This window comes from Formica exsecta, unplaced genomic scaffold (assembly GCF_003651465.1).
Source record: "Formica exsecta isolate Colony F162 unplaced genomic scaffold, ASM365146v1 scaffold11, whole genome shotgun sequence".
In the NCBI taxonomy this organism is placed as follows: domain Eukaryota; kingdom Metazoa; phylum Arthropoda; class Insecta; order Hymenoptera; family Formicidae; genus Formica; species Formica exsecta.
In genome coordinates, this window is record NW_021848439.1 from 125,159 (window position 1) to 150,415 (window position 25,257).

General features: G+C 38.6%; 1 protein-coding gene across 6 annotated transcripts in view; it reads right to left on the minus strand.

Annotated features, from left to right (window-relative positions):
- Positions 1–25,257, minus strand: part of LOC115235470 (neuronal acetylcholine receptor subunit alpha-7) — a 224,678-nt gene that overhangs the window by 105,390 nt on the left and 94,031 nt on the right. For all 6 annotated transcript variants that reach the window (XM_029807307.1, XM_029807325.1, XM_029807316.1 and 3 more), the window contains exon 5: positions 9,606–9,715. In XM_029807307.1, coding sequence (XP_029663167.1) covers positions 9,606–9,715 — 110 coding nt within the window. The remainder of the gene's footprint in view (positions 1–9,605; positions 9,716–25,257) is intronic.

Consider the following 25,257-nt stretch of genomic DNA (forward strand, 5'->3'; position numbering starts at 1 on the left):
GCAGGAATATAAAAATATTATAAATCGATGAAACGGGAGAAGTCTCGCCGTTCGCTGGCGGTGGCCGCAATGACGTGCCCCGATATATGTAACACTAGTTACGACATGTAACACTATGCGCACGCGTTGCGAAATTTCGAAACATCGATCATACGCGTTGCGAATGGAACATGGACGTCGTTCTGTGGTGTCGCGTCGGCGTTTTCACCTCTTGCCATCGCGATTTTCGATTATAGAACTTCATCGCGGTGCATAAATGTCCGTACACGCGCAAACGTGTCGCAGAGCTCGCGACGGGAGTTACAGGTTTGAAATGGCACACGATATCAAAGATTATTTGATTGGTCCAACACCGGTACTCGCGCTTCATCGATACGATAATCTGAAAATCTCATATTCCTTGAATGCAAAATTTTATATTGGTCCAACACCGGTACTCGCGCTTCATCGATACGAGAATCTGGAAATCTCATATTCCTTGAATGCAAAATTTTATATGCGCGGCAATTAAGATATTTCTCGATGTTCTCGCGCGATTTTCGAACTCCCTATAAATTCATGATAGATTCGATCGAGCTATCTTGCTTTTATGTTTTTTTTTTGTTTTTTTTTTTTTTTTGTGAGAGAGTATGATATTTTTGTAAGAAGCGGACATATACACAATATTTTTGTAAGGATACTATTTTTAGAGAGAAGAAAATTGTCATTCCAACTACAAAGTTACGAATGCAACAAGTTTAGAGTTTCTTCCGTATCAGATTGACTAGAAGAACGGACGAGCGAGATGCGTAATCAATTCCTCAGCACGACATAGCATTTCCTAGTGATCCACCTGTAAATTATCTCCAGCTACAGTAGAGTATATATATATATATATATACACATATCACTAGGTGCACGTTAAAGTGTCTTGCGTGATAGAGTCTGTTATATTCTGTGCGAGTTTCCTCGTGCGAGGACGTATCTGCGTGCCAATAAGAAAACTCAACAAAAAAAGAAAGAAAAAAAAACACATTATTAAAGGCACCAAGCGCAATCGACAGACAGCGATAGCCCCGTCTTGCTTCATGGAGAGATCGTAAAGCGCTGTCCGTTTAATCTCGTTAGATCGTTATCATAAACCGACACATGCAATGACTAACGAGCCGCGTATCCGCCCAAGCACCTTCGTCGCATGGAGATTGAAATGTCAAACGTGGAATACGGGTTGCGCCCCCGAGGCCCGAAATTGATCGGCCGACGTCTCCTCGCGTCGTTTTCATGGTTTACGCGTCGACTGATCGATTTAATCGTCTTCGTCGTCGTCGTCGTCATTGTCGTCGTCATTCTAATTCTCGCCGAGGATTCAATTCGCGTTATACCTTCTTTTTTCGCAAACAAGTTTACCCGTTTTTTTTTTTTTATCGGTAGTTTAGCGTTTCTTTCGTTTTTCCTTTTAAAATCCAGGACGGTTGGGGTTTCACCGACCTTGCCACGAAACCCGCTCCCTTCCGTTTTTTTCGCCACGATAAATTTACCTTACGAGTCCCGAGTCACGTATATCGGCGAATAAAATAGCACGTAAAAGTCGTATCCTGGTGTTTCACGATTTTCAATTTAGTATCAATCGATGATTATAATCTTCAATTATTTGTTTTCGCTTTCGACTATACACGGGCGTGTCAACCAACAGATGCATGCGCGAGAGACGCTTATATCAGCAGGATGAGTTTAGCTTAAAATTGATTTTTTTTTTTTTTTTAATAAAAACATATAAATAGTTTTTGATTTATAGACGGGATTGATGAAAGATCAAAATCCAATTTCTCAATTTGTTTCAGTTAAATTTTAATTTGGAACTCGATTACTAAAATGTTTAATATCGCGGATATTAAAACCAGAAGTGGTCTAAACAAATTAAAAAAAAAATTGACTGCAATTTAACCAAATCGACTCAGATTATATCCAGCATAGATGGAAATTTTGGAGAACTCTATGCATGCGTGCCGTCCATTCGCTCATTGCGCTCCCTTAAGCAAATAGTGCCGACGACGTAACGAGATGCTCTCAAACTCCGTATGTCATAAACGTCGAGAGAGAGAGCGAACTGTCGGAAAGTTAACGGCGCCAAATCACCGGGAAACGACGCGCGATGTCGCCCCAACTCTCGTTTGCGCAAATTGATGGCTTGCGATAAACCACTGTCGGCCGTGAATATTGCAAATGATACTGATTTTTGATTTTCGAGCGATTATTTCAGACGAGAACCGAAAACGCCTTAACAATAAAAAATAACTGCATGCCGATTGGGAAGCTAAGACTAAGCGACAATCGTATATTCAATATGAAAAATTTATACGTTTACACACAACGAAGCTGTTGCGATAGTTTTAACTGACACGCCCGTCAGAGAAAGTCCTCTCGTGAAGATATACCGATCTTATGGAACGTATTCACAGTTGACAGAGATACTTTGTCAAGTATGTCGCCATTTGTGCGCTCAATGTTCACGCGATATCAAAGCTTTAGATTAATGTTTCCGATTTCTCCGACTGTCTCCGCGAAGAGGGAAGCGAGATATTTCCTCGTAGACAGCTTGCGCGCGATACTTTTGAACGTGCAGCTACAATATACCTCATAGAAAGAAAAACGCGGGCTATAATCGAAATGACGATGTAAGAAAAATTTTCTCATCCGATTCGTGACCCGGGTCCTTATTCTCAGGATATGTCCTGGTTAATAATCGAAGACTGCAACCGTGTGCGCGAATAAGAAGCGAGCAGGTACCGGGCCCGGTCATGCGGTGGCCCGCAGTAACGGGGTGGCCTGACGTCGCGTTTCAATTAATTATTCACATAATTACAACCGCCGCTCGCTGACCGTCGTATTCGCTCTCGGACGCGACGGAGAGAAACTCCAAAAAGCTCGCGCGCTTTATAAAATTCTGGCGACTTTTACAGGTATTAACGCCGGTTCGCCCAGCAGTTATGTCGAAGGGAGAAACGCCGATCGAATCAGATCGGCATGGAATGCGATCATTGCGAATACTGTAATATGATCGTACAGTATTGTAAAAATGTGAGAATTCAGTTCATTTCTGTTTGGAATTCAATTGCAGGATAACAGACCGATGTATATTTCTAGAGATTAAATAACTGTAGCAGAATAAATTCAATTTACATGACACATCTTCGCTGCATTCAAATTTTGTCAATATTATCAGAAGTATCCTTTCTAGTAAAGTATTTGTTTTTAAAATTTATATTTGACTCCTCTCTTTTTCTCCCTAATATCGCGAAAGCATTCCTCGTGTTTGATCTGGTGTGTTCGTTGCTATTTGTTGATTATATTCTTTGCATTTTGTGGAATAGCGTGTTTTCAATTTCCAGCATCGGTTTTGGACTAACAATAAGAAAAGAGAGAGAGAGAAAGAGAGCAATAAAGACACATAAAAGTGGGAGATACATTTCCGGCGCAATGGATTCGACAGACGAAAATCACATTCTCAATCCGACGTGAGTAAATAATGATTACGAGACCGTATATTTGTATGTAGATCGGGGAAATAGTATATGCTGGACAGAACGAACGGACACGGACCATGTTCTATGTACCCTGGTATTCCCAGGATGGCGGCCGATAGAATCGCGACCGCATTCGTTCGAGAGCGCGTGATTCGATTAAATAACCGGATCAAGTATGTAGATTAGAATAGTGTCTCTCTTTCTCTCTCGATCAAAAATCGCAGCGGATCGAGCGTGTCCTCGTTTCGATCAAACGCGCGGGGGATTGTTATAAATCTATATACATTTATGTAAACGGGAAGAGAGTGTCCAATGTGCGATTGGATTATCTGTAGATGAATCAAGTAGATTTCGAGAATATATTTCGCCGGTTCGATCGAATTCTCCGGCGATTTATGCTGTGGCCCGTATAATATTCGCATATGTGGCTATGCCGACAGCGGAATGGACAGCCACATCGTGACTTGCCTCCATGCATTGTATCCCATTATCAAATTCACATCGAAATATGTTTTAATGCGATCGGATATATCAGTGTTCTTTAGATTTTCTTATTCCGCAACCTCGCGAAAATTTTAAAATGTATCTCGCGAGAATTTTGAGATTTTTCTGACACCTGTCAAATGCATCACTATTCTGGATTCACACTTGAATCACATATCGTATTAACAAACTTGACGTCGCGCAAATAGACTTTCTTAAAAGCACAATCCATGTTTAATCTTAATGGAATTCGAATAAGGCATAATAATCCTCGCGCTTGGATTACAGATTTAATTTTTACCTAGCAATTATACGTAATATATTTTGGAGTATAACAATGTAATAAAGAATAAATCTTTTCAATAAATGTAAAATAAGAAATAAAAACGAGTAAATCATCTAAAATCAAAACTTGTATGTGTTACGATGGTACAAAGCGTATAGGATTATTTCAATTCCCCAAGGAGGTATATAGAAGGTTTCGGCCACGAGTGAACCGTTACCGCGGGTTGCTTCATATACTTTTCAGTAGTAGCTCTGTTGATGTGCTGCTCGGTTGCGAGGTGAACATATAGTTACGAGCCCGGGAAGGTGTTCAAGCGAAACGGATTTTACGAGCGCGAGCACGCCGGTACCGAGACTCTCTTAACCCCGCGGGTTAACGACGGCTTAAATTCGACTCTAACGCCCAAAAGTATCTTCTGGTGGGATACTCGAGATTCGCTTTACGGTTTTGCGAAGAAAGCGCCTTTTCCCTTTGGAGAAATCGACGCGTAACCGTTCCCCGGAGCCCGTTGCAAAATGGAACCACATCGCACAAACGCTGGACCCTTCATGTCGTTATCTTATTTACACTCCAAGTTCTCTAACAGGATTGGGACCGACGTCTTCAAAATTCTGATGCCCATAGGACTCGTTCTTTATACAAGTACGCGTGGGGTGCATAGCTATGAGATAACCTGCTCCCTGTTCATAGTCGCGATGGCGAAGAGCCTTCGTCTCCCATCTCGATAGAATAGCGAGGGTAAAATGTTAAAACTTTGAAAGCATCGAAGGTTAAAGTAATATTGACTCGTGTACGGGCAACGTGAAATATCTACTACACAGTTGATAAAATTTAAAATAAAATTATCCTGTAAAATAAATAGTTAGCTTTTTTCTCTACAAGACTCTATATAATAATATTTAATTATATAAAAACAAGCATGCAATATTTTCAGATGACTTATGTAATTTTCATATAAAAAAATGCTTGTTTAAAAACTAAGTTGATAAATAAAAATTAAAAATAGTGAAAACGAAATGTTATTTTCGCGCTCAATAATAGATAATGCAACGGTAGTTTCGATTCGATAGACGCGATAGCGAGCGCGAGTTTCGATATAAAGTCGATTCACGGCGGCGAGCACGTAAATCATCAGTCCGGTGGCTGTTCCGTCGACAATTTGGCGGTAGGATTGTTTTCGGAATACGGTAGCAGGGGATGCTATCGGGACCACACGAGACGTCAGGTAGATCTCGCGCAGCTGCCTCGATAAGCCGTTTCTCCGCCGATGTCCCCATAAATTTTTCCGGTCGATAATGGGAGCACATAAGTTAAATGATTTAACGGTCCACGACATATTTATCGGAAAATCGACGGTGTAATTTCGGGCAAGGATTTATGTGTCTTGGGCGCTTCGAATGAGGCTGAGAAAATATTTGCGGCCTATCATGATGAAAACCCCCCGTGGCCAACATTTTGCATGGGCAGTTATTCTATGCGCGGCAGAGAGTAGATAACAAAATTTTAAGGATACGTCGCACAACTAGATATTATCCAATGTTACTCAAAAATTCAGATTATATTATCTTCTCTCTTGTTCACTGTTCTGAGTGTGCGTTGTCTCTTTATATTCCGAAGAGATTTCACAGCGCATACTAAAATACATCCTCGCGGAAATAACTCGTTACTAAAACGTGATACGCATAATTACGAATAAATTCGACCGCATTGGGACATACAAATCGCGTTATAGCGGACCGTCGAAACAATAAGCGTCCATTACGAATTGCTCCTGGTACTCGTGGCGGAACGAACAGCAAATTGAAAATGATCGCTGGAGGGACCCGTCGAAATCCAAGTTTGACTCGTCGAGTCATCAATGTTCCCATCGATTTCTAGTGTCACTTCCCGTTAACGAGACACCACTTATGCTTCTAACAGCCATCTAAAACCGCCGCGCATCAAAAATTCAAAGTCCGAACTATTTAATCGACTTTCTTATCCAAGATACGTTTAAATCGTTCCGCAAAAGAAGGGTCTTTTTTTTTATTTTTGAAAAATTAATTCCGTCCGGTTTGCGCGGTCACGAAAGTCGTCCGTTAGCTATCCCAGTAGTCCTGAGTCATTGTACGCTTCCGTGATACCCACAAAGGCAAAGTTTCACCGAGACGAGACTTTAATTAATTGAAGCGATCCCGCACACTTTACCAGCTCGCCGGCGAGAAATCTCTCTCGCCGCGGCCCCGGTCTGGCTAACAACTTGGCCAGTTGTTAGTTGCGGTCGGAGGTGGATTCGGTGTGTTGGGCTGACCACTTTTTTCTTTTCTACTTACTGTCTTTCACTCCTCCCCTCCCCCCCTCCGTCGCACTTTCGGTCCATATATTATCTTTCTCTCTCTCTATCGTTTCTCCACGACACACTTTACTTTACTCCCCATTTCCTCAAGATTAAATAGATCGTTTGACTGTTTATTTCATTGCTACAAATTAGTCTTTTAATTGAAACGAATTGTAATTGAATTTTGTACTCGAATCGTTATAATTGTTTTCATTCTTTATGACTTAGCAGTACCTTTGACACTGTTGGGAATGTGTTAAAATTATTTATAAGCAATTTTACAATAGCTTTATCCTCTCTCTTTACTATTATTTATTTATTTATTTAATTCGCGATGCAATTTTATTGTCTATTTGAATGTTTTCAAAGGAGTCATTCTGCCATTAAATATCTTCCATTTTTTATTTATTATTTGGAAGCGATTTTATAACAATTTCTTAAAATATTATAAATATATTCTACCTCTGTATTTAATTATTATAATATACAGATGAAAAGAAATTATTACACCAGATCAAACATGATTCTTGATTACACAACTCTTAATCTAAAATTTTGCATGTAGAAAAATATTTTGCTACAGCTGTGCCAAAATTTCTGACCATCTCAAAATTTAATTTCGGAAATGGATCATGATCCTAATCGCATTTGATTGTCATTCAGCTCGATCGTTCGCCGACAGTTGGTGACGATTATCTAATTTACGCCCGGGGCGAACGACGAATAATCCACGAAGCGATCGAAAATAATCGGAACCTCTACGAAAGATGGAGGGAGAATCTCCTGTTCTCAATTTCCAAATCAAAACGTTGTTATTTCATCCACAGCTTTTATAATTAAACTGTCGGAGTTTATTCGTGCAGTATTTTATTTTTAATCACGATAGAATTATTTACTCAATATTCAATTCGTGCGTATATATGTGTGTATGCTGTACGAACGCGTTATAAAAGATGAAAAATTCGATAACACATGTTTTTTGTCGATTATCAAAACTTCTCTCGACTGTTCGCAATAGATCGCATTCCGTTCCGTCTGATCGCTCTGCGTCAGGCGATCAGGAAACATATGACTTATGCATCGATCGCGTTGCGGGGAACGAAAACGGATACGATAAAGCAATTCGATCACGCGATTTACACGTTTATTTCGTTCTCGCGCAAATCGGCTGGGCAGCGAACGGCGGGCGTATTAATTGTGCGGATCACCGAACGTGAATTGCGTAAACGCACTCACGTACGGCGACCCAGCGATTGTTTTATATATGTAGCTCTGCAGCCTATAAATATCTAAGACTAATTATTCTAGAGGCTATGATAGAGAGAGTGACTGAGAATGCGAGCCGGCCACGGCGTCGATCATTCCTAAAAAGGAGAAGAAATTGATTCGATTTTCGCGAACGTGATTCTGTTTTTCCAAGTCGCGTGGCTTTCAAGTCATAAAATCGCGACTGTTCGAAAACGCATTTCTTCTGCTCTCCACGACGTGGCCAACTCCAGTGTTTTTCGAGAAATGAAAATGATCGGCACTTATGCAATCGTTACTCTAGCCTTTTAATTAAAATCTGCGTAATAATAACTGCGTTCGAAAGAGTTCGGCTCGACTCGCTTCGCGACTTCGTGCCTCGTCATTCGCGAGACGGCGTAAATCATAATACGCCGAGTACGTTGTCGATACGAAAGCGAGAAACGAGCCGATCCGATCTGATAAGAGAGATTTCTACGATCGGGATCAATAATTACGTGGATACAATATTTACAAATGAAAAATGTAAAGATATACATAGAGTATAAGTATATAAATATATAATATATACTCGGCTCTTACTAGGATATTCAAGTAAACGCATGCACTTTAGGGATTTCATAAAAAAATATATATGTGTATATAATATATATAATACTTTTAAATAAGAGATGCGAAGCAACACTAGAATAAAAGTTACGTACCCTTCGATTCTTTTCTTTTTTTTTTTTTTTTTATACTACTTTTGTAATACCGTAACGGCACGTGAGAAAAGTACAAGGTACATCGAAAATAATTTACGCTCCGAACGGAGTCTCTCTCCGCAGGGAGCGAACTTAAAGTTAATGAAAAAACTTTTGCTGCAGTGGCGCTACTGCCGCGCTATTTCTTAGCCGTCGCAGCTTTTCTGAAAAAAACATTCTTAAAAATCTTAATTCTCTTTCTTTTTCTCTCACAGGAGGCGTATACGGGGGTTGTGCCTTCCGAATAAGTAGTAGTCGTTAAGTCTGGCAGAAGAACTTAACGTATGATGCACATTCGGGACGCAAATAATTCGCGCGTTCTATTTTTACTATAAAGCTGCACGTTTTTTTGTTTTTTTTTCTCTACGATGCACGTTTCTCGATCGCGTTTTCGCGACTTCACGCTATTTACAAGTCGACGTATGTAAATTTGTTTACACGGATGTAGAGCTTTCCGACATTTCCGCGAAAATGGTAAATAGTCACGCTTGAAATATTGACAGCCTGGAATCGCGATCGAGATATCGGAAGTCCCGTGGCCTATCTTCATTTCGATGCACGGCAATTGTAGTTGTAATAAATCATGACGTATTGTTGCGCGAACGAGTGAGAATTCGACATAACGCAATTTCGTCGAATATTTTCATTTGCATCTTGACACTTTTGACTATCGTATTCTCGGAAATTTGGCGCGAAAAGAGTTAGACTTTTACATTATTATTATCGATTAAAAATTACTCCGAGTAATCGCGGAATTATCTTAAACAGCGGAATTTCAACACGTGATCTTGGGAAATTATTTTACACGCGGATTTTACGAACGTCTTTTTATTAGGGATACTTTATTAACACGATGATTACCAACGCGTCGTTTTAACCGCGTTAATTAAAAATTCTATTACGAGACTGACGCTCCTCCTCTCGCGCGCGTAAAACTGAAATACTCCTGACAAATGTTATTAGTCGAGACTACTGACTTGTCAATACAAAATGAGAGTCGCTACGCAGATGTAACGAGGCCAGATTACCTGTTGTACATGAGGATATCCGGTTTCCAAAGCTTGTTCGGCGTAATTCGAAGATCTTTCACTCCGCCGTACTCGGTCTCGTTCCACTGAAGGTTATAGTCTGTCCACTCCTGCGCACACACAAAAATAAAAGAATTAGAAAAATTGGAATAATATTTTGAATCTGTTTTAGACAAAACATTATATTTCATAAGTCGAATATTAGTAGAAATATTCGTATTTAAAAAATCTTTATTCTAATTCTAAGATCAATGTTTAGAAAATAAACTACGACAGCGCGTACATAAAAATAGATGATCGTATAACGATTGTTTTATATAGGTACTGTAAGTGTATCTAGATACAATACATAGACATTTAGCTACAAGAAATATAAAACTTAATAATAATACGCGTAAAATAATATAAAACTAATCTAAGGCACTATTAATTCCGATCTAATTATAAGTACAATTTCCACACTTAATAAACGCGATGAGCGTTTCTCCGACCAATGCCCATTATGCAAAATAAATGCCCGCGTAATTTTCAATTTTCGTTCCTCTATTCAAGTAATATAATTATAAAATCGATATATGCGCGTGCTTAACGTTCGCTTTGACATTTATATTATTGCCGCGTTCAAACTACAGCGCGCACATAAATAGTAAAACTACATCTTATATAGCGAATAAAAATAAATTATGATAAAATTTTATATAGTGTGATACAAAAAGCCATTCTCTTTGCGGTCAAAAACTTGTTTAACTTAATCAATGTAATGTGCAATATCCGATAAATTAAATAAGTATATGTGTTATTTTTCGTTATATGTTATTTTTGTTTGTTTTTTTATATAAAATATATTATCATCTATATTATAATATTTTACTATTTGTTTTTGTATTTAATGTGTATTTCGTACAAAATTTCGATAGATTTCCACGCGATGACATTACTACGTAGTTCCAAATTACGTATCGTACATTCTCAGATATCCACGGTAATACGAGCTGAAGGATTCCCGAAACCTTCCTTTAGCCGCGAATAAATTTGCACGAGTTAATTAATCCTTGCTATATGAAAGATTAATTATCCGCATAAATTCTATTCGCCGACAAAATGTTTGACTGACTAACATAAGTTGAGTGAAAGCAGAATTTCGTGGAACGGTCAAGGAAAATCGACTATGAACTTTATCATCGTATAGTCGGAATAAACAAACGGAATACTTCTAACTGTCGTCGATCTCATGTGTGTGTGTGTGTGTGTGTGTGTGTGTGTGTGTGTGTGTGTGTGTGTGTGTGTGTGTGTGTGTGTGTGTGTGTGTGTGTGTGTGTGTGTGTGTGTGTGTGTGTGTGTGTGTGTGTGTGTGTGTGTGTGTGTGTGTGTGTGTGTGTGTGTGTGTGTGTGTGTGTGTGTGTGTGTGTGTGTGTGTGTGTGTGTGTGTGTGTGTGTGTGTGTGTGTGTGTGTGTGTGTGTGTGTGTGTGTGTGTGTGTGTGTGTGTGTGTGTGTGTGTGTGTGTGTGTGTGTGTGTGTGTGTGTGTGTGTGTGTGTGTGTGTGTGTGTGTGTGTGTGTGTGTGTGTGTGTGTGTGTGTGTGTGTGTGTGTGTGTGTGTGTGTGTGTGTGTGTGTGTGTGTGTGTGTGTGTGTGTGTGTGTGTGTGTGTGTGTGTGTGTGTGTGTGTGTGTGTGTGTGTGTGTGTGTGTGTGTGTGTGTGTGTGTGTGTGTGTGTGTGTGTGTGTGTGTGTGTGTGTGTGTGTGTGTGTGTGTGTGTGTGTGTGTGTGTGTGTGTGTGTGTGTGTGTGTGTGTGTGTGTGTGTGTGTGTGTGTGTGTGTGTGTGTGTGTGTGTGTGTGTGTGACGACAGTCTTATCATCCCGGTGGTCTCGGCAAGAATCGATAGAGAAATTAAGAGTCATGTTTAACTTCGACGATCAAGTGTCTCTCGAAGAAGCGTTTTACAACTACGGTATTCGATAATTGACACGAATCTTACGAAAATTGTAATTGCAAAGATTAAGTTGTGTGCTCTCGTAAATGAGGTACGTAAATCGCTCCATACGGCGAAATGATAAGCGGACAAAGATAACAATACCAACATTACTGCACTCTCTTCAAACGTATTATATAGAGAACCGAGTAAATTAAAATTAAAATTATCGCTGCTCGTATGCAAGAATGTAACTCTATATTTCATTTGTATCTTGTGCGTCACATGATATAACTGTAAGCGTTTTTAATCCAACGCCGTTGCTATTGTAAAGCGCGCGATTTATGCGAAAAATTATTATCGGAGAAATGTATTGTACGGTCAAAACGCGGAGAGAGATAAATCTGGAAATATCTCGCAAACTCGATAAATCATATTCTCGAGGCATAGCGAGTCACGTTTGCACGAGAAGAAGGGTACGGGACTCTCCTTCTGAAAACCGTCGACCCTTCAGTCCCGCTCGGATATTTTCAACGGAGTCACGTACCTGTCGCTAAATATTCATCGCTCCGGCAGGCGAGATGGAACGGTCGGCCGCGAATCAGAAAACTGCAACTTACGCTCGGGTGCGAAGTTCGCGAATTCGCGGGGATAAGGCCGCGCGCGGTATGCGCGACCTGGTTTTTGCGAATAGGAAGCGCGCCGCCACGGCGGCACGTTTTATAATGTATACTTCAATTTCCGGTACGCGCGCGCGCGCAGTAAGTCCGCGGCGTTTGCTCATTAGATTACGCGGCTGAATTGCACAAACGAGAAATTCAGCGCGCCCGGTGCGATGAAAGTATCCGTCGTCTCTCGCCGGGCTCGACATCGTCTCATTCCCCTTCTTCTCGCCGGTGAAGCCGCGGTGAGGTTTTCGAGAGTTCCGTTTCACCCAAGATAGCCGTCGTTTTTTTTTTGTTTTTTTTTTTTTTAAAGCGCGTATCCCACAACTCACGGAAGCGCAACGTAATGAAGGCTACACTCAACGAAAAGAACATTTCCCAAAAAAATAAAATCTCTTCTCGCGTTCTACGACCGTCTATTTTATTATGCTCGTCGCGTTGAATTACGCCAATATCGTTGAAAATGTCCGCTGATTTCTGTCCCCCCGCGCCATAACTTTCTGAAAAAGTCATTCGAGTACCGCGAATTTTGACTATGTATTTTAATATTGTTTATAGTCTAAAAAAAGTATTGTAAGATAAAGTAAAAAATATTTTATTCAATATTTTAATATTTATAACGGAATCTATACATAATGTTACTGTCAAACGTAGCAACCATTTTTAATAATAAACTATAAAGAATAAAAAAAGCGACCTGATATTATTGAATCAATAAATATCTGAGCGAGCGAAAAATGAGAAATAAAGCGAGAGAAAAAGATTCTTTATATTCTTAAATCCTATTCAAAAATTATTTCATAAGATTACGTAAACTATTACGTAAACTATTACGAACATTCGTATATGCCGATGTAGAATCATAGTCTGATAAATTTAATGATAAAATATACAGAAGCAAAAAAAAATATATTTCCCTTGAATTTATAAAATAAAAATCTTTTGATATTGCGACGATTATATAAAAAAATAAAGTTGCAAATTAAGTATGAAATGTACTTAACACAGAGATGTGTAAAAAAATTAATTCTAGTTGTTAAGTACACACACGTTTATCAATGGAATAGCTAGTATTTAACGTTATTAATAGCGCATAATAGCTAGTAATAGGGAATAATACCGATTATACGATCAATCAAAATGTAATCTACAAAATATAATTTTGTAATTAATTTTGCGATGTAAATGTCAACTCTGGCGCGATATTGACTTATAGCAAATTAATTTCAAATATCTCCTTTTTTGTTAATATATTATTACGAGCAATATGTCGACTTTTTAAACGATATAGCGCGACCCCACACGATTTTCTTACATTTACTTATTTAATACCGTGCTAAGGAACAAACTCTTGCCATAATAGCATTATGTAGAACGTGATAACATAATTTCCAAGTTGGTCGGAAAATCTCTAGAGGAAAAATGCGCGTCGCATTGTTTCACGAAGCTAGTTTTACAACGAATACTCGGTACGTTATTACTTAACTTCGCGTTCTTGTACTCTTTATGTACTGTGTATCATAATACTTAACGAGCCATAACTCTCGCGTTTTCTGCCATCCGGGGCGTTAAGCTACTACCTTAATGCTATAATCGAACCCTTTCCACGTCAAAGCGAACGATGAGAGCGATGCAGAAGAAAAAAATGGGGTCATCGGCCACGATTGTGTTACTAACATAGGCTGTTAATAAAAATCGTATAAGTTGTTTGTATCCGGAAAAAATTTATATATCTAAAAATATATTTATTAAGTATTTCGCTTTTGCACGCATGTAAAGAATCAAGCTTGTATAAGAAGAGAAAAATATAGTTTGATTAATTAGATAATTTTTACTTTTCTCAAGCAAGTCTGTATTTCTTGTCTCGACGAAGCCTGAAATGCCAGTGAAATGATTCGCGAGGGAACGCCCGAAACTCTAACGATTAAAAAGAAAAATACGATAAAGCTACTTTGCCTTGACAAAACTTTGGAGCCTTATCGAAGGTAAACTGCTATTAAAGTCTGGATTAAGTAAATATTTCAATGTAATAAATGCCGATACAAGGTCCGTATCGACTACGATGCGACGAGTAAGACATTTTTATACCGTATAGCTATAAATTAGAATCCATAATAATAGCGCGAGCATTAGGGTCCAATGTCAAGAAATAAAAAAGTCTATCTGTGTACATGAATAAACTTTAGATAAAATATTGAATCGTTCAAAGATGTAAACTAATATTTGTATAAAATAAATATAAATATAAGGTGATTATAACAGAAGAAAGACAATTTTGTTAGCAAATTTATATAAGCTTGGCGGTGATTGAAAACGAAGTACGCACCGGCCTGTTGACAGATTTCCTAGCAAATGGAGAACTTTTAGAAAGCCAATATATTTTTCTCTTACAAGGGAAACTTTTATCGAATCAAACTTTTAGTTATTTATTGAGCGGCAACGATGTTACGGTGTACTGCAAAAATTTCTTATCTCTTTGTTATATGTATATACAAGTACTATCTGTCATAATAGACAAATGGCATGTGGTTCACATCCCGCTTTCGCACAAAGATGTATCGACGTGAAACGAAAGTCAATCGAGTCGTTCTATGTGTGCACGCGGTTTTTCTTTATCCCGTAACATTACAAATGCAGAATCAATGAAAAAAGAAATTTTATACAAATATCTCGATCGATTTAGAAGCAACGGAAAAGCTGTTTTATTCTATTTCGCCGTTAAAAGAAGGAAATAAGGAATAGCGTGATATTCGCGTACCATGCTAAAATCGTTAAATAGCGCGTTAAGAAACCATAATTTACGGACGCGTTCTTCCCTCGTGGCCAGAATAGTATGTGCGGCTAACTATGCACACATGCTATCAATCTTCGGATGGCCACAATGGGTAGGCGTATGCATTCTGCCGCCCCCTCGCGCGCGCATTAATGCAACGCGTGCTTCGGGTTAAGGTCGGGGGCCGCTACATATAACGATCTTCCGAAACCGCAGCCCTACCCAGACTCCCGCACGCTCCTCGTGACACCGCGCTGACCAGAGCGGCGATTCCGAGGATTGGATTCGTCCGCGAATCGAGATACTAAATTACGGTGGTCACGAACGTATATATTCCAAGTTTGATGCCGTGATTTATGCAATCGCCGAATCAAATTACGCCAATTAATTACAGTGAGCCGTTTCATAAGAGCGCCTTTGCGCTTAACTGCGCCGATTCTTTGCAGAGTGAATTAGCGATGAATAATTGACGATTTTGCGCGAGCCAACGCGATATTTTCCTCCTTTCATATAACACATAATGTATATTTATCCATCATTTCACTCTGTTATTTCAATGTACGCTTTTTTAATCTTCTTTTTTTTTCTCTAGATATCTCGCACTTATTAATCCGCTGCATTTACTCTGTAAATATTTGCCTATCAACTGCGATATCGAATCTTATTAAACTGAATCCTTACGGATTCACTGTACGTAATATATATATATATTATATACGCTGTTTTATTTATTATATTTTTCAACCATTTTTTAAAGTTTCTATGTGATACGTTAGGTGTAGTATAAAAATGATTTCCATCTGTTTCGGAGTGTGGCATATAGATTTACGTTACGATGAATACGACATAGTTTCACGGAGATGAAATATGACATTGTGCACAGAGCGCAATGTAATATCATAAACGTCTAAAAAAATAAAAAAGGAATACTCGACGAAAAATAATGTTGCGAATTTAAAGATTTTTATCTGTAAAAAAAGATAGGAAAAAAATTATGAAAATTTGACAATCAGATAAATACTTGTCATATATTGGATTTTCTTCCTAACTTTGATCACTTGTTTTACATTTTGGCATTACAAGAAACGTCGTCGTAATCGTAAAGTTATCAGCGTCCGTTTTTGTCGAATAATCGAGGCACACTATAACGGCTAGAAATTTCACCAGTTGGTTATATCACCACGTAGCGAGGAATAGCACAGGAGAAATTATTGATCTCGTTGGGTTAATTAGAGTTATTGGATTATGCGGCGAAGGAGATTGCCCAGTTAACTTGCATAGGTTGACTTTAGATAGGTTACGGTGACACTCGAGATCGTATATACTAGTCTAAATTGTTAATTTCGCGAAATGTATGTTAACTCGTGCGGTAACGCTACGATCTCCCGTAGAGGATTCATATTTGATATATATAGGTATATAACCCTCATATTTTACATAACCACCCGCATTTTTCAACGGAAGAAGGATTCGGCTTCTTCCAAGAGAAAGAGAGAGAGAGAGAGAGAGAGAGAAGAGAAAAAAGCACACAGCCCTTCATTTATTTATCTAATCTACTAATTTAAAATACGACAAGTTAAAAATGTACAACAGTTTCAGAAGATCTTAGTGATCCATCTTGGTGGAATAACGTCACGATGAACAGTCAACACGGATTTTAGAAAAAGCGGTAAGAAAAGTGTCAGCTATTCTCCGTATTTTATTCCCGTGAATTTTATTTCCGTCACGAATTTACATATTCCGAGCACTTATTTGCGAAACCTTCAAGCTACTTATGCCATTAGTCCCGCGAGAGAACTGCAAGTAATTGAATACCGAAAATACAATTGGCTTGCATGGTGACTTTTCGGATGAAGAGTAATGCTTTTCAAAGTTTAAGTATAAGCCGCAAATCTCGTTAAGCGCAACGGACATTGTTCCAGGACACCTGGTTTCCACCAAGCTTGATTTTAACGAGACCATCGTCGGACATTTGAATACGTGCGCACATACGTGTCTACACATGTGAGACTCGCGACACGCGGCGATTAATTCAATTTTCGGGGAATATGGCACAGGTCAGGGAATACACGCGGAACGGCGACATTCTACAGGTAGATAATTGCGCGGGAACACGACTTTGTTTATAGGCTTTAACGTCGATTAATATTTAGCGGAATATTATTTAGAGATCTCATTGTTGACGGATTTTCCCTGGGGTGAGCCGCCACAATAGCGCGCGCTTAGAAATAAACGGGCAATAATTAGTATGCTGCTTGCAATTAATCATGTTGACACGCTTGACAATTTGTTGACGGAACGCGCTTGTTTGTTTAACAGTTGCAGATTAAGCAAATGTGCACTCCGTACTCTATGAGCTTTCCGTCAAAGAGTGCGTGCTTGGATTTGGCAAATTCGACACGAATCATACCCGATGCGTACACAAGATTTAAATTTTCTACACTTCGTCCTTCCATCTCGACCGTGACCGTTTTTATTCTCGGGAGACTTTTTTTCATCTTGCATGCATTGTTATGCATTATTCGTTTTACATCTCGGTGTAACGAGGAACGCAGAAAAGACATGTAAGCTGTACTTTCAAATCCCGACCTTGCTTTATGCCCGCGTATCAGCTAGGGATTGCAGTAGCCGGATATACGCGTACAAATGTACATGTCCGACGTCTATTTCGCGAGAGTTTCATACACCGGGCAGGAAGCGCACGCTCGAGGAAGGTCTTGCAGGTCTTCTTCCCGTATAAGCGTCGGTATCCCGCGTCTTGTCTCTTATTCATTTTACGTGAGTATGCTTCTTCACTTTTGTTCAGAATTTACGAGCGATAATTTACGAACGGGCTGAGATTCTTGCGAGAGATGAGTTTGAAGCTTTTTTGAATTTCAAGACAGCGAGATAGATCTTGATAAACGCGTGAGTAATTTAGTAAGATAAGATGATGAAACATCAAGGCCGCTTCGAGTCGCGCAACGCTATTCGTTGCAACGGGATTTGATATGCCGAGCACGAAGTAAAATAAAATTAAATTTGATAAAAGATTGTCCGTATATCGTATATCGGACATACTACGTTTTACATATGTCGCGCGCGAAATTTATACGCTCCCGGCTGTGCACAAGCAAACGCCCGCAATTATTAATCAAGCTTACCGTCCCAAACTTGCCGCGACGTTATTAGCTAAAGGCTAATTCCCGCTTCGTAAGTCCAATGAGTATTACCGCGTATCGATATTCACTCGTTAATCAGACTCCGCGATCTAATCTTCATCCGTGCAGATTAATATCGCGAAAGATGACAGGAAGTTATGTTTTGCTTATCCAGCCGTAGAATTTCAAGACAGCGAGATAGATCTTGATAAACGCGTGAGTAATTTAGTAAGATAAGATGATGAAACATCAAGGCCGCTTCGAGTCGCGCAACGCTATTCGTTGCAACGGGATTTGATATGCCGAGCACGAAGTAAAATAAAATTAAATTTGATAAAAGATTGTCCGTATATCGTATATCGGACATACTACGTTTTACATATGTCGCGCGCGAAATTTATACGCTCCCGGCTGTGCACAAGCAAACGCCCGCAATTATTAATCAAGCTTACCGTCCCAAACTTGCCGCGACGTTATTAGCTAAAGGCTAATTCCCGCTTCGTAAGTCCAATGAGTATTACCGCGTATCGATATTCACTCGTTAATCAGACTCCGCGATCTAATCTTCATCCGTGCAGATTAATATCGCGAAAGATGACAGGAAGTTATGTTTTGCTTATCCAGCCGTACGAATAAAATTGTAAAAATAAATCAAGATCGTACATATGTCATGCGCAACAAAATAGTTGTGATTATACGTCGCACGAAACGACGTTTAATATCTCGCTTATAATTATATCGATTCATTACTTCACCGATATCGTGGAATTGTAGTCCTTATAGAGCGCTCGTCGTTAATCGGTATCGATGAACAATTCGAAACATTTAATGCAACGTGATTCTGCTACGCTATTGGTCAGCGTAACCTGATATTGATTTAATTGCATCCGTTTTGATATCGTATCGCATTATAATTCGCAGCTGAAAACAATAATTATGCCGCTTTCCCTTTCATATTTCTATAATTGGAAATTTCGATTTGTGCAGGGCTATTTATAATCAGCACAATTTTCTCACACGTATGCAATATTGCCGAAAAACAAAAGTCTATATTCTACGATTCTTTGAGAATATTCACATTTTCCTTAGAATTCACGGGGCGTCATCAGGCGTCCCCGAGTTCATCGAGCAGACGTTCACACCGCCGTAAATCCTCTTAATGATAACTAACTGACCGCAGCGCATATATACAGTGAACACACATGTGTACGATAATCTATGGATGGGATCTTAGCGTCTATTCCCCTTTGTATCTTCTCCCACTCTCTCAGCGGAGGATAAAGTGGGGGAAACATTTTACTTGCGAGTAAGAATTTGGATACGAATTTACAAACGAGCTATAAATAATTGTAAGGTTACATAATTATGAATAAAACATTTGTTTCTTTAATAATCTGTCTGCTTTTAATTATTTCTTTTTTAAATTATACTTTTTTATTTCAATTCTTTCTTCTAACAAGATGCGTGTATAACAAAAAGTTTTGTATTCTTTAATTTAAATTTTAGTTAAATCGAAAACAAATCTGGGCAAATATCATACAAAGTTCAATGTATGTATGAAGATAGTTTCCAATTATTTGAGTGCTTTTAGCGCCCAATGCGCATTAACGTGAATGAATTATCAACGGCATTATATTCCGCGTGATTCTACAAATTATCACGCCCTGAGTATATTATCCGGTGCAAATTCGAGAGGTGCTTCTGGTCAGTGACTCAAATGTAGCATAATTGAAGGATAACACAATAGCTAATGTCCTAGAGGCGTGGACCGCGAATTTTGTAGCCACAATTGTTCGAATTCATTTTACGTGAGCGTAAAATTTTGCTTCCGATTATGAATGAAATTGAATGTTAATGTACGTAGAAAATTTTTAATTAATTGATTAAAACATCTGGTGATATATAAAATGCATTAGTCTATCTCGCTAACGAATCAAAATAATGTTGCAATTATGGTAAGAGAGCTTGCACATCCTTCACCGGAACTTTGGATGTGAGCGCAAATTAGGGAGAATTACTGTTGAAATTGTGACGTTGCCGGTTGAGTGGTCCTGCAGAGCGGTGTTACAGGGAAGCACCGTTGCAGTTCAACAAAATTTTGGATGCACACGGCAATTAAGGATAATTGCTTGCGAAACGTTAACAGGATCTGCGAGACATCCAGCACACTGTGCCGGACAGCTGCGGGGCGTTTCTACGAAATTTTGGATGCGAGATATCAGAAATGATGGAGAGCGACCTTCTATAAACCATTCAGTTTACCACCAAGATCGAAATAAGAGAGATCTCTGGCATGAAATACTAAACTGCCGCGTTTCTCGACATATAACGGTGAATTTTGTTTTAATATTTTACGTCCTGCATATTAATATTATACGCGATTGATGTAAATTAATTCTTTGAACGTACAAATTTTCATATTCCGTAGTATTGATCGACACATTGAAGCACTTGCAATTATCCGCTATCATTTCAACAAGCGAATAAAATCAAAGGAAATATTCAATTTCATTCAATTATAGGTACTGAAGAAACAAAAACGAGCTCGCGTGAAATGCGGTGCACGTGCCAATCGAGCACGTCGCGAGAGAGAAAGGAGAGAGAAAAGCCAATTCCCCTAATATAATATTAAATAACTTGCAAGCGGGCGGGCGGTGATATCGCAATTGTTTATTGCGAACGATACGGCGTCGGCTGCTTATTTGCATACCGATGAAATTGCGAATGCACTGACGAAGGACGAACGAGTGAGAAAGGGAGAAAGAGAGAGAGAGAGAGAGAGAGAGAGAAAGGAGGAAGAATTGGAGAAAGTTTGCATTCGAGCTTTTCTCGAGCGACCCAAACTCTCGTCTAACGAAGGATTTCCGTGCATGAAAATGGCGCATGATAATTGGCGATTTTAAGTTGAATCTCTTGAACAAGTTTCGCGCGCGATACTTTCGCCGTATAGAGCAATACATTCAATAGAGTTATACATTGCGGCCCGCCGGTCGATCGAGATTATTACCGTTGCATTTGAACACGCTCGAGGTAATACGACGGCGCCATTCGCTACGTAAATATTTTTACTTAATTAGCGCGTGCCTTGGGGCGTTCACGACACCGTACGTTTATTCAGCTCAAATAATTTATTCTACCATAAATCGCATCTCGGAGAGCGAACGGTTTAATTTCGACCAACTTTGCGTTGAATTCGCGATCGTTTAATCGGGACTGTTATCCCAGAGTGTGCAAAGATGTTTCAAGCTGCCGTAAACTGAAAATAGTAATCTATTGATAGAAATGAATACAAATAAGATCTTTCAAAATTAAGAATATCTAAAATAATCAATTAGAGCTTTGCTCCAAGAGCAAACGCAGAAACTTTCGTAGTTGCATCCACATTTTTTCATTATTTCGTTATATCAACAGTAAGACATGTAGTAGCGATGCTTCCGCCAGAATTTAATTGATGAAATAATTAAATTCGGAGCAGCGCAGTTGTCTCCAGCAGACAATTCATTCTCTACGAACAAATCGAATAGTTTAGGAAAAAATTTCAAAAATTGATTGAGCATTGCAAATTCTTTCTGGAAAAAATTATCAGAATTTGTCCTTTAGTAACCATTTCGCTCGGCATTAACGTGATTTTGTGATTTTTAATTTATACTTAGAAACGCAAATATGTAATTTTTAACTCAAATCGCAAAAGCTGCACTTACATCTCGTAAACAATTATAATAAATAGCGTACAAATGTTTATAAACTGCGATTCGTATCGGTGGATTTAAGGAGAGAATATAAATACGAGTCGTAATAGTAAATGAGACGGTCGGAAATTGCAAACCTGTTCACTCATGTATCGCATTCTTGATTTTATCGGGGATGCAATTGCGCGCGCGTGCTTTTAACGGATGCATCAAAGTGCAACGACAATCTCGGGAAGCCATCGCTAAGTGCGGAGAAACTTTCGGGAAATATAATACGTAGCACGTTTATGTACGAGGCACTAATCTGCAAGTGGGGCTTCCACCGGCGTGTCTGGAGAGATACGGAGGAGAGTTCTCTGTATATGGCAGCTTCATGTCGAACTTCTTGGAAACATTGGACACGAACTCGGCGTTCTCTTCCGCTTGTCAAACTCTGTCCCGAATTTTTACACGAGCGGACTCGAGATTGAGCTCTTTGTTAAAAATGTCATTGTTACGCGTACTATTTGTTTTCCGGATGTCCGTTCTCGGTTTTCTTACAAATTGTATCGCCCTTTCGCGATCTGTCTCTTTCACGATGTGCTGTCACGTTCGCAAAAGTATGGATAATAACTTTCAGTTCGTAGGACAAACATACCGCGTGCATGTAAATGCAGTCATGCGCGAGACGTGACGCGCTCCAATTTTTTACATGGCACGCGGCTGCTTTTAACCTTTCGCGATGAAATGGATCACAAAAGTTATTTCTCTAGAAATGCCATATTTCATACCAGTAAATTTCATATACGGTTGTATATTTTAAAATGAAATTTAATATTATACACATAAAATGGAAAATTTATATGCGTAATTAATAAATGTTGTTAATATAAATAATTTTTACAGATATGGTATATATGTATATATATAATCATTTGTGTCTATACTTGCGTTTAGATAAGTCTATATTTGAATCTAGCATAAAAAACGTTATTTCCATACTTTTATGCAATTTCAAATGCAATTGTGCAATTTCAAATTTAAATTTGAATTAACATTGAAAAATGTAGAATACTGAAAGGGATATTATATATATAGCTAGAAATTCTTTACGTTAAAAAGATTATTCGGCGATCATTCATAGCATCAAGGAAATACTCGTCTGATTTTAATCGCTTCAAATGATCGCTCCCTTCGCTTTCAATTAATACCGTCGCGTTAAATCACCAAGTCGTGAAAGCGTCTATCTAACAAAGTTGGCAAATTCGAAGTAAAATGTTACAATTTTAGAGATATCTCGAGTCTTTCTCTATCGAGGAAAGATATATACTACCGTCGAAGTATATATGTCGCTCTCTGATAATATGCAGCGACAATCATAAAATGAGATTCATCCATGTGGAAAAATGACGGAACTATTCACGAAACGAACTCGACGAAAGTTTCTCGCACAGAAATAAAGATGATAAGACTCTCTGTCGTAGATTATACAAAAGATGTCTACTACGAGTTTGTACCTGATAGTTTTGCGAAACTCGATACTACATAGTCGCATATAATATCTGCAGAATATTTTGAACTGAGATACGCACTTTCTTTTAACTTCGAATTCGATGACCAAGTTTGTGGATTGATTCTATCTTAGCACATTTTTAATAAAATATTATCTTTTCTATCCTTTCTTAGTTTACAATGATCACTATTTCATATTCTAAAACCATAAAATTAAAAGATTTTTTAGTAAAATACACTTAAATTTATTTGAAAGACAAGATATATTAACTAACTCATTAATTTTGTTACCTATTAAAAGCGCCAAAACTTACAGTTAGTTTATCAAAATCTTTTTGTTTTCTATCATTTATAATTCAAAAAAATATTAAAGATATGATAAAAAATTTGCAGTTAGAAGAAAGCATATAATTGATATAAAACATTCTGTGTAAAGTCGTCTATATATATCCAATGTTTTTATGTACGGGGTGTTAGCGCTAATTACTGTTTGATCCAAACACGCGCACGATAAGTGCAAAACATATCGCATAATATTTCCTCGGACGGTGTTTAATGTCAAAATCAAAGAAAAGAGCTGAAAAATATTCTCGTAAGATATCCTATCAGCAAAAGTCTCTATTAACCTCACAGTCGGCCATTTTTAAGCGTCTTATCTCGGCACAGCTTTATGCTTTCAGCAAACCGCCTTATTTTAAAAAAGGCAAAAATGCATTTCTGAAAGGATCACTCGCGTTACATGTATTTGCACATCAAAATTGCGCATTTGCATCATTGAATGTATAATAATCCGTTTATCGATTAATTCCAAATTTTTCATAATTACACATGAAAGACTTAAATACCTATTAAATTTTAATACAGTATGAATCAATTGTATCTCATTATCAATGTAATCGTATGCTTTACTTATATCGAATGATATCAATAATCTATAATCAGCATCGGATTTTCGTCTTTCATGCCTTGGTATTAACGCGAATTAGGGGGATCAAGTGGCGCCTATCATTCTCTACGCATCATGTCTCACAGGTGAATCTATGCTAATGCCGACTAAGGGTGGACGAAGGGGAGGTTATGATGGATGATGCACACATACCTACGTCTCTACATGTGCATAAGTGTGTACCGAGGTATACGCATTTCCAAGGATCGGGCGAGGGCGATCGATGATAGAGTCAAGTCGAGCGCTAGAGAATTAATGCGAGTAAGCGAATGCACTTTGCGGAGATTAGACAGATAGGAAGAACGCGATTCTGAGTAAATGTCGCTTCAAGCATCTACAATATTGTGTGCGCATATGCCGTATACATACATTACATTTTCTCGACAACAAGAGTGCGATTACGTTGAACATCTTTCGTCCGATGAATGCGATTATCATTAAATATTCTCAAGCTCAAGTTCGCATTTCATCGCGACGAATGACGCTCGTTTATGTGTGTTTCACAAATTAAAATTGCTTTTGTAGAAACACGCGCGGGCACATGGCGAGTCTATCATTTTACGGTATTTCGCATTGTAATGAGCGGTTTTGTTACGACTACATCGATATTTTCAATTGTAATGACGCGAGGCGGCTTGAAAAAAATAAAATGGTTGAAATGACATTTTATCGGGAAATATAAAGCTATAAGTTTTTTACTGCTTTTCGATTCCTCGCGCTGTTTTCGAGTGTATAAGATTGCACGAACGAAATGAAAAGCTATTGTTGCATGTGATAGCTTTTATGTAGGATGTAACATATATAATAGTATGAGATTAAACGCTCAATTTTTTTCAGCGACGGACGCCAACCGTGCCGTCGATATCTGGGAATAGATTCGATTAACCGGAATTGCCATACCTTTTCGTTTCCGTCGAAATTCTCGTCGAACCCTCCGGGACATTGTTTAGAAACACATAAATCAGCCTATCGCGTTAGTCCTTTGAAATCCCTTGTGTACATCGGGATCATTTATTGTAGCTTCTACAAAAAAAAA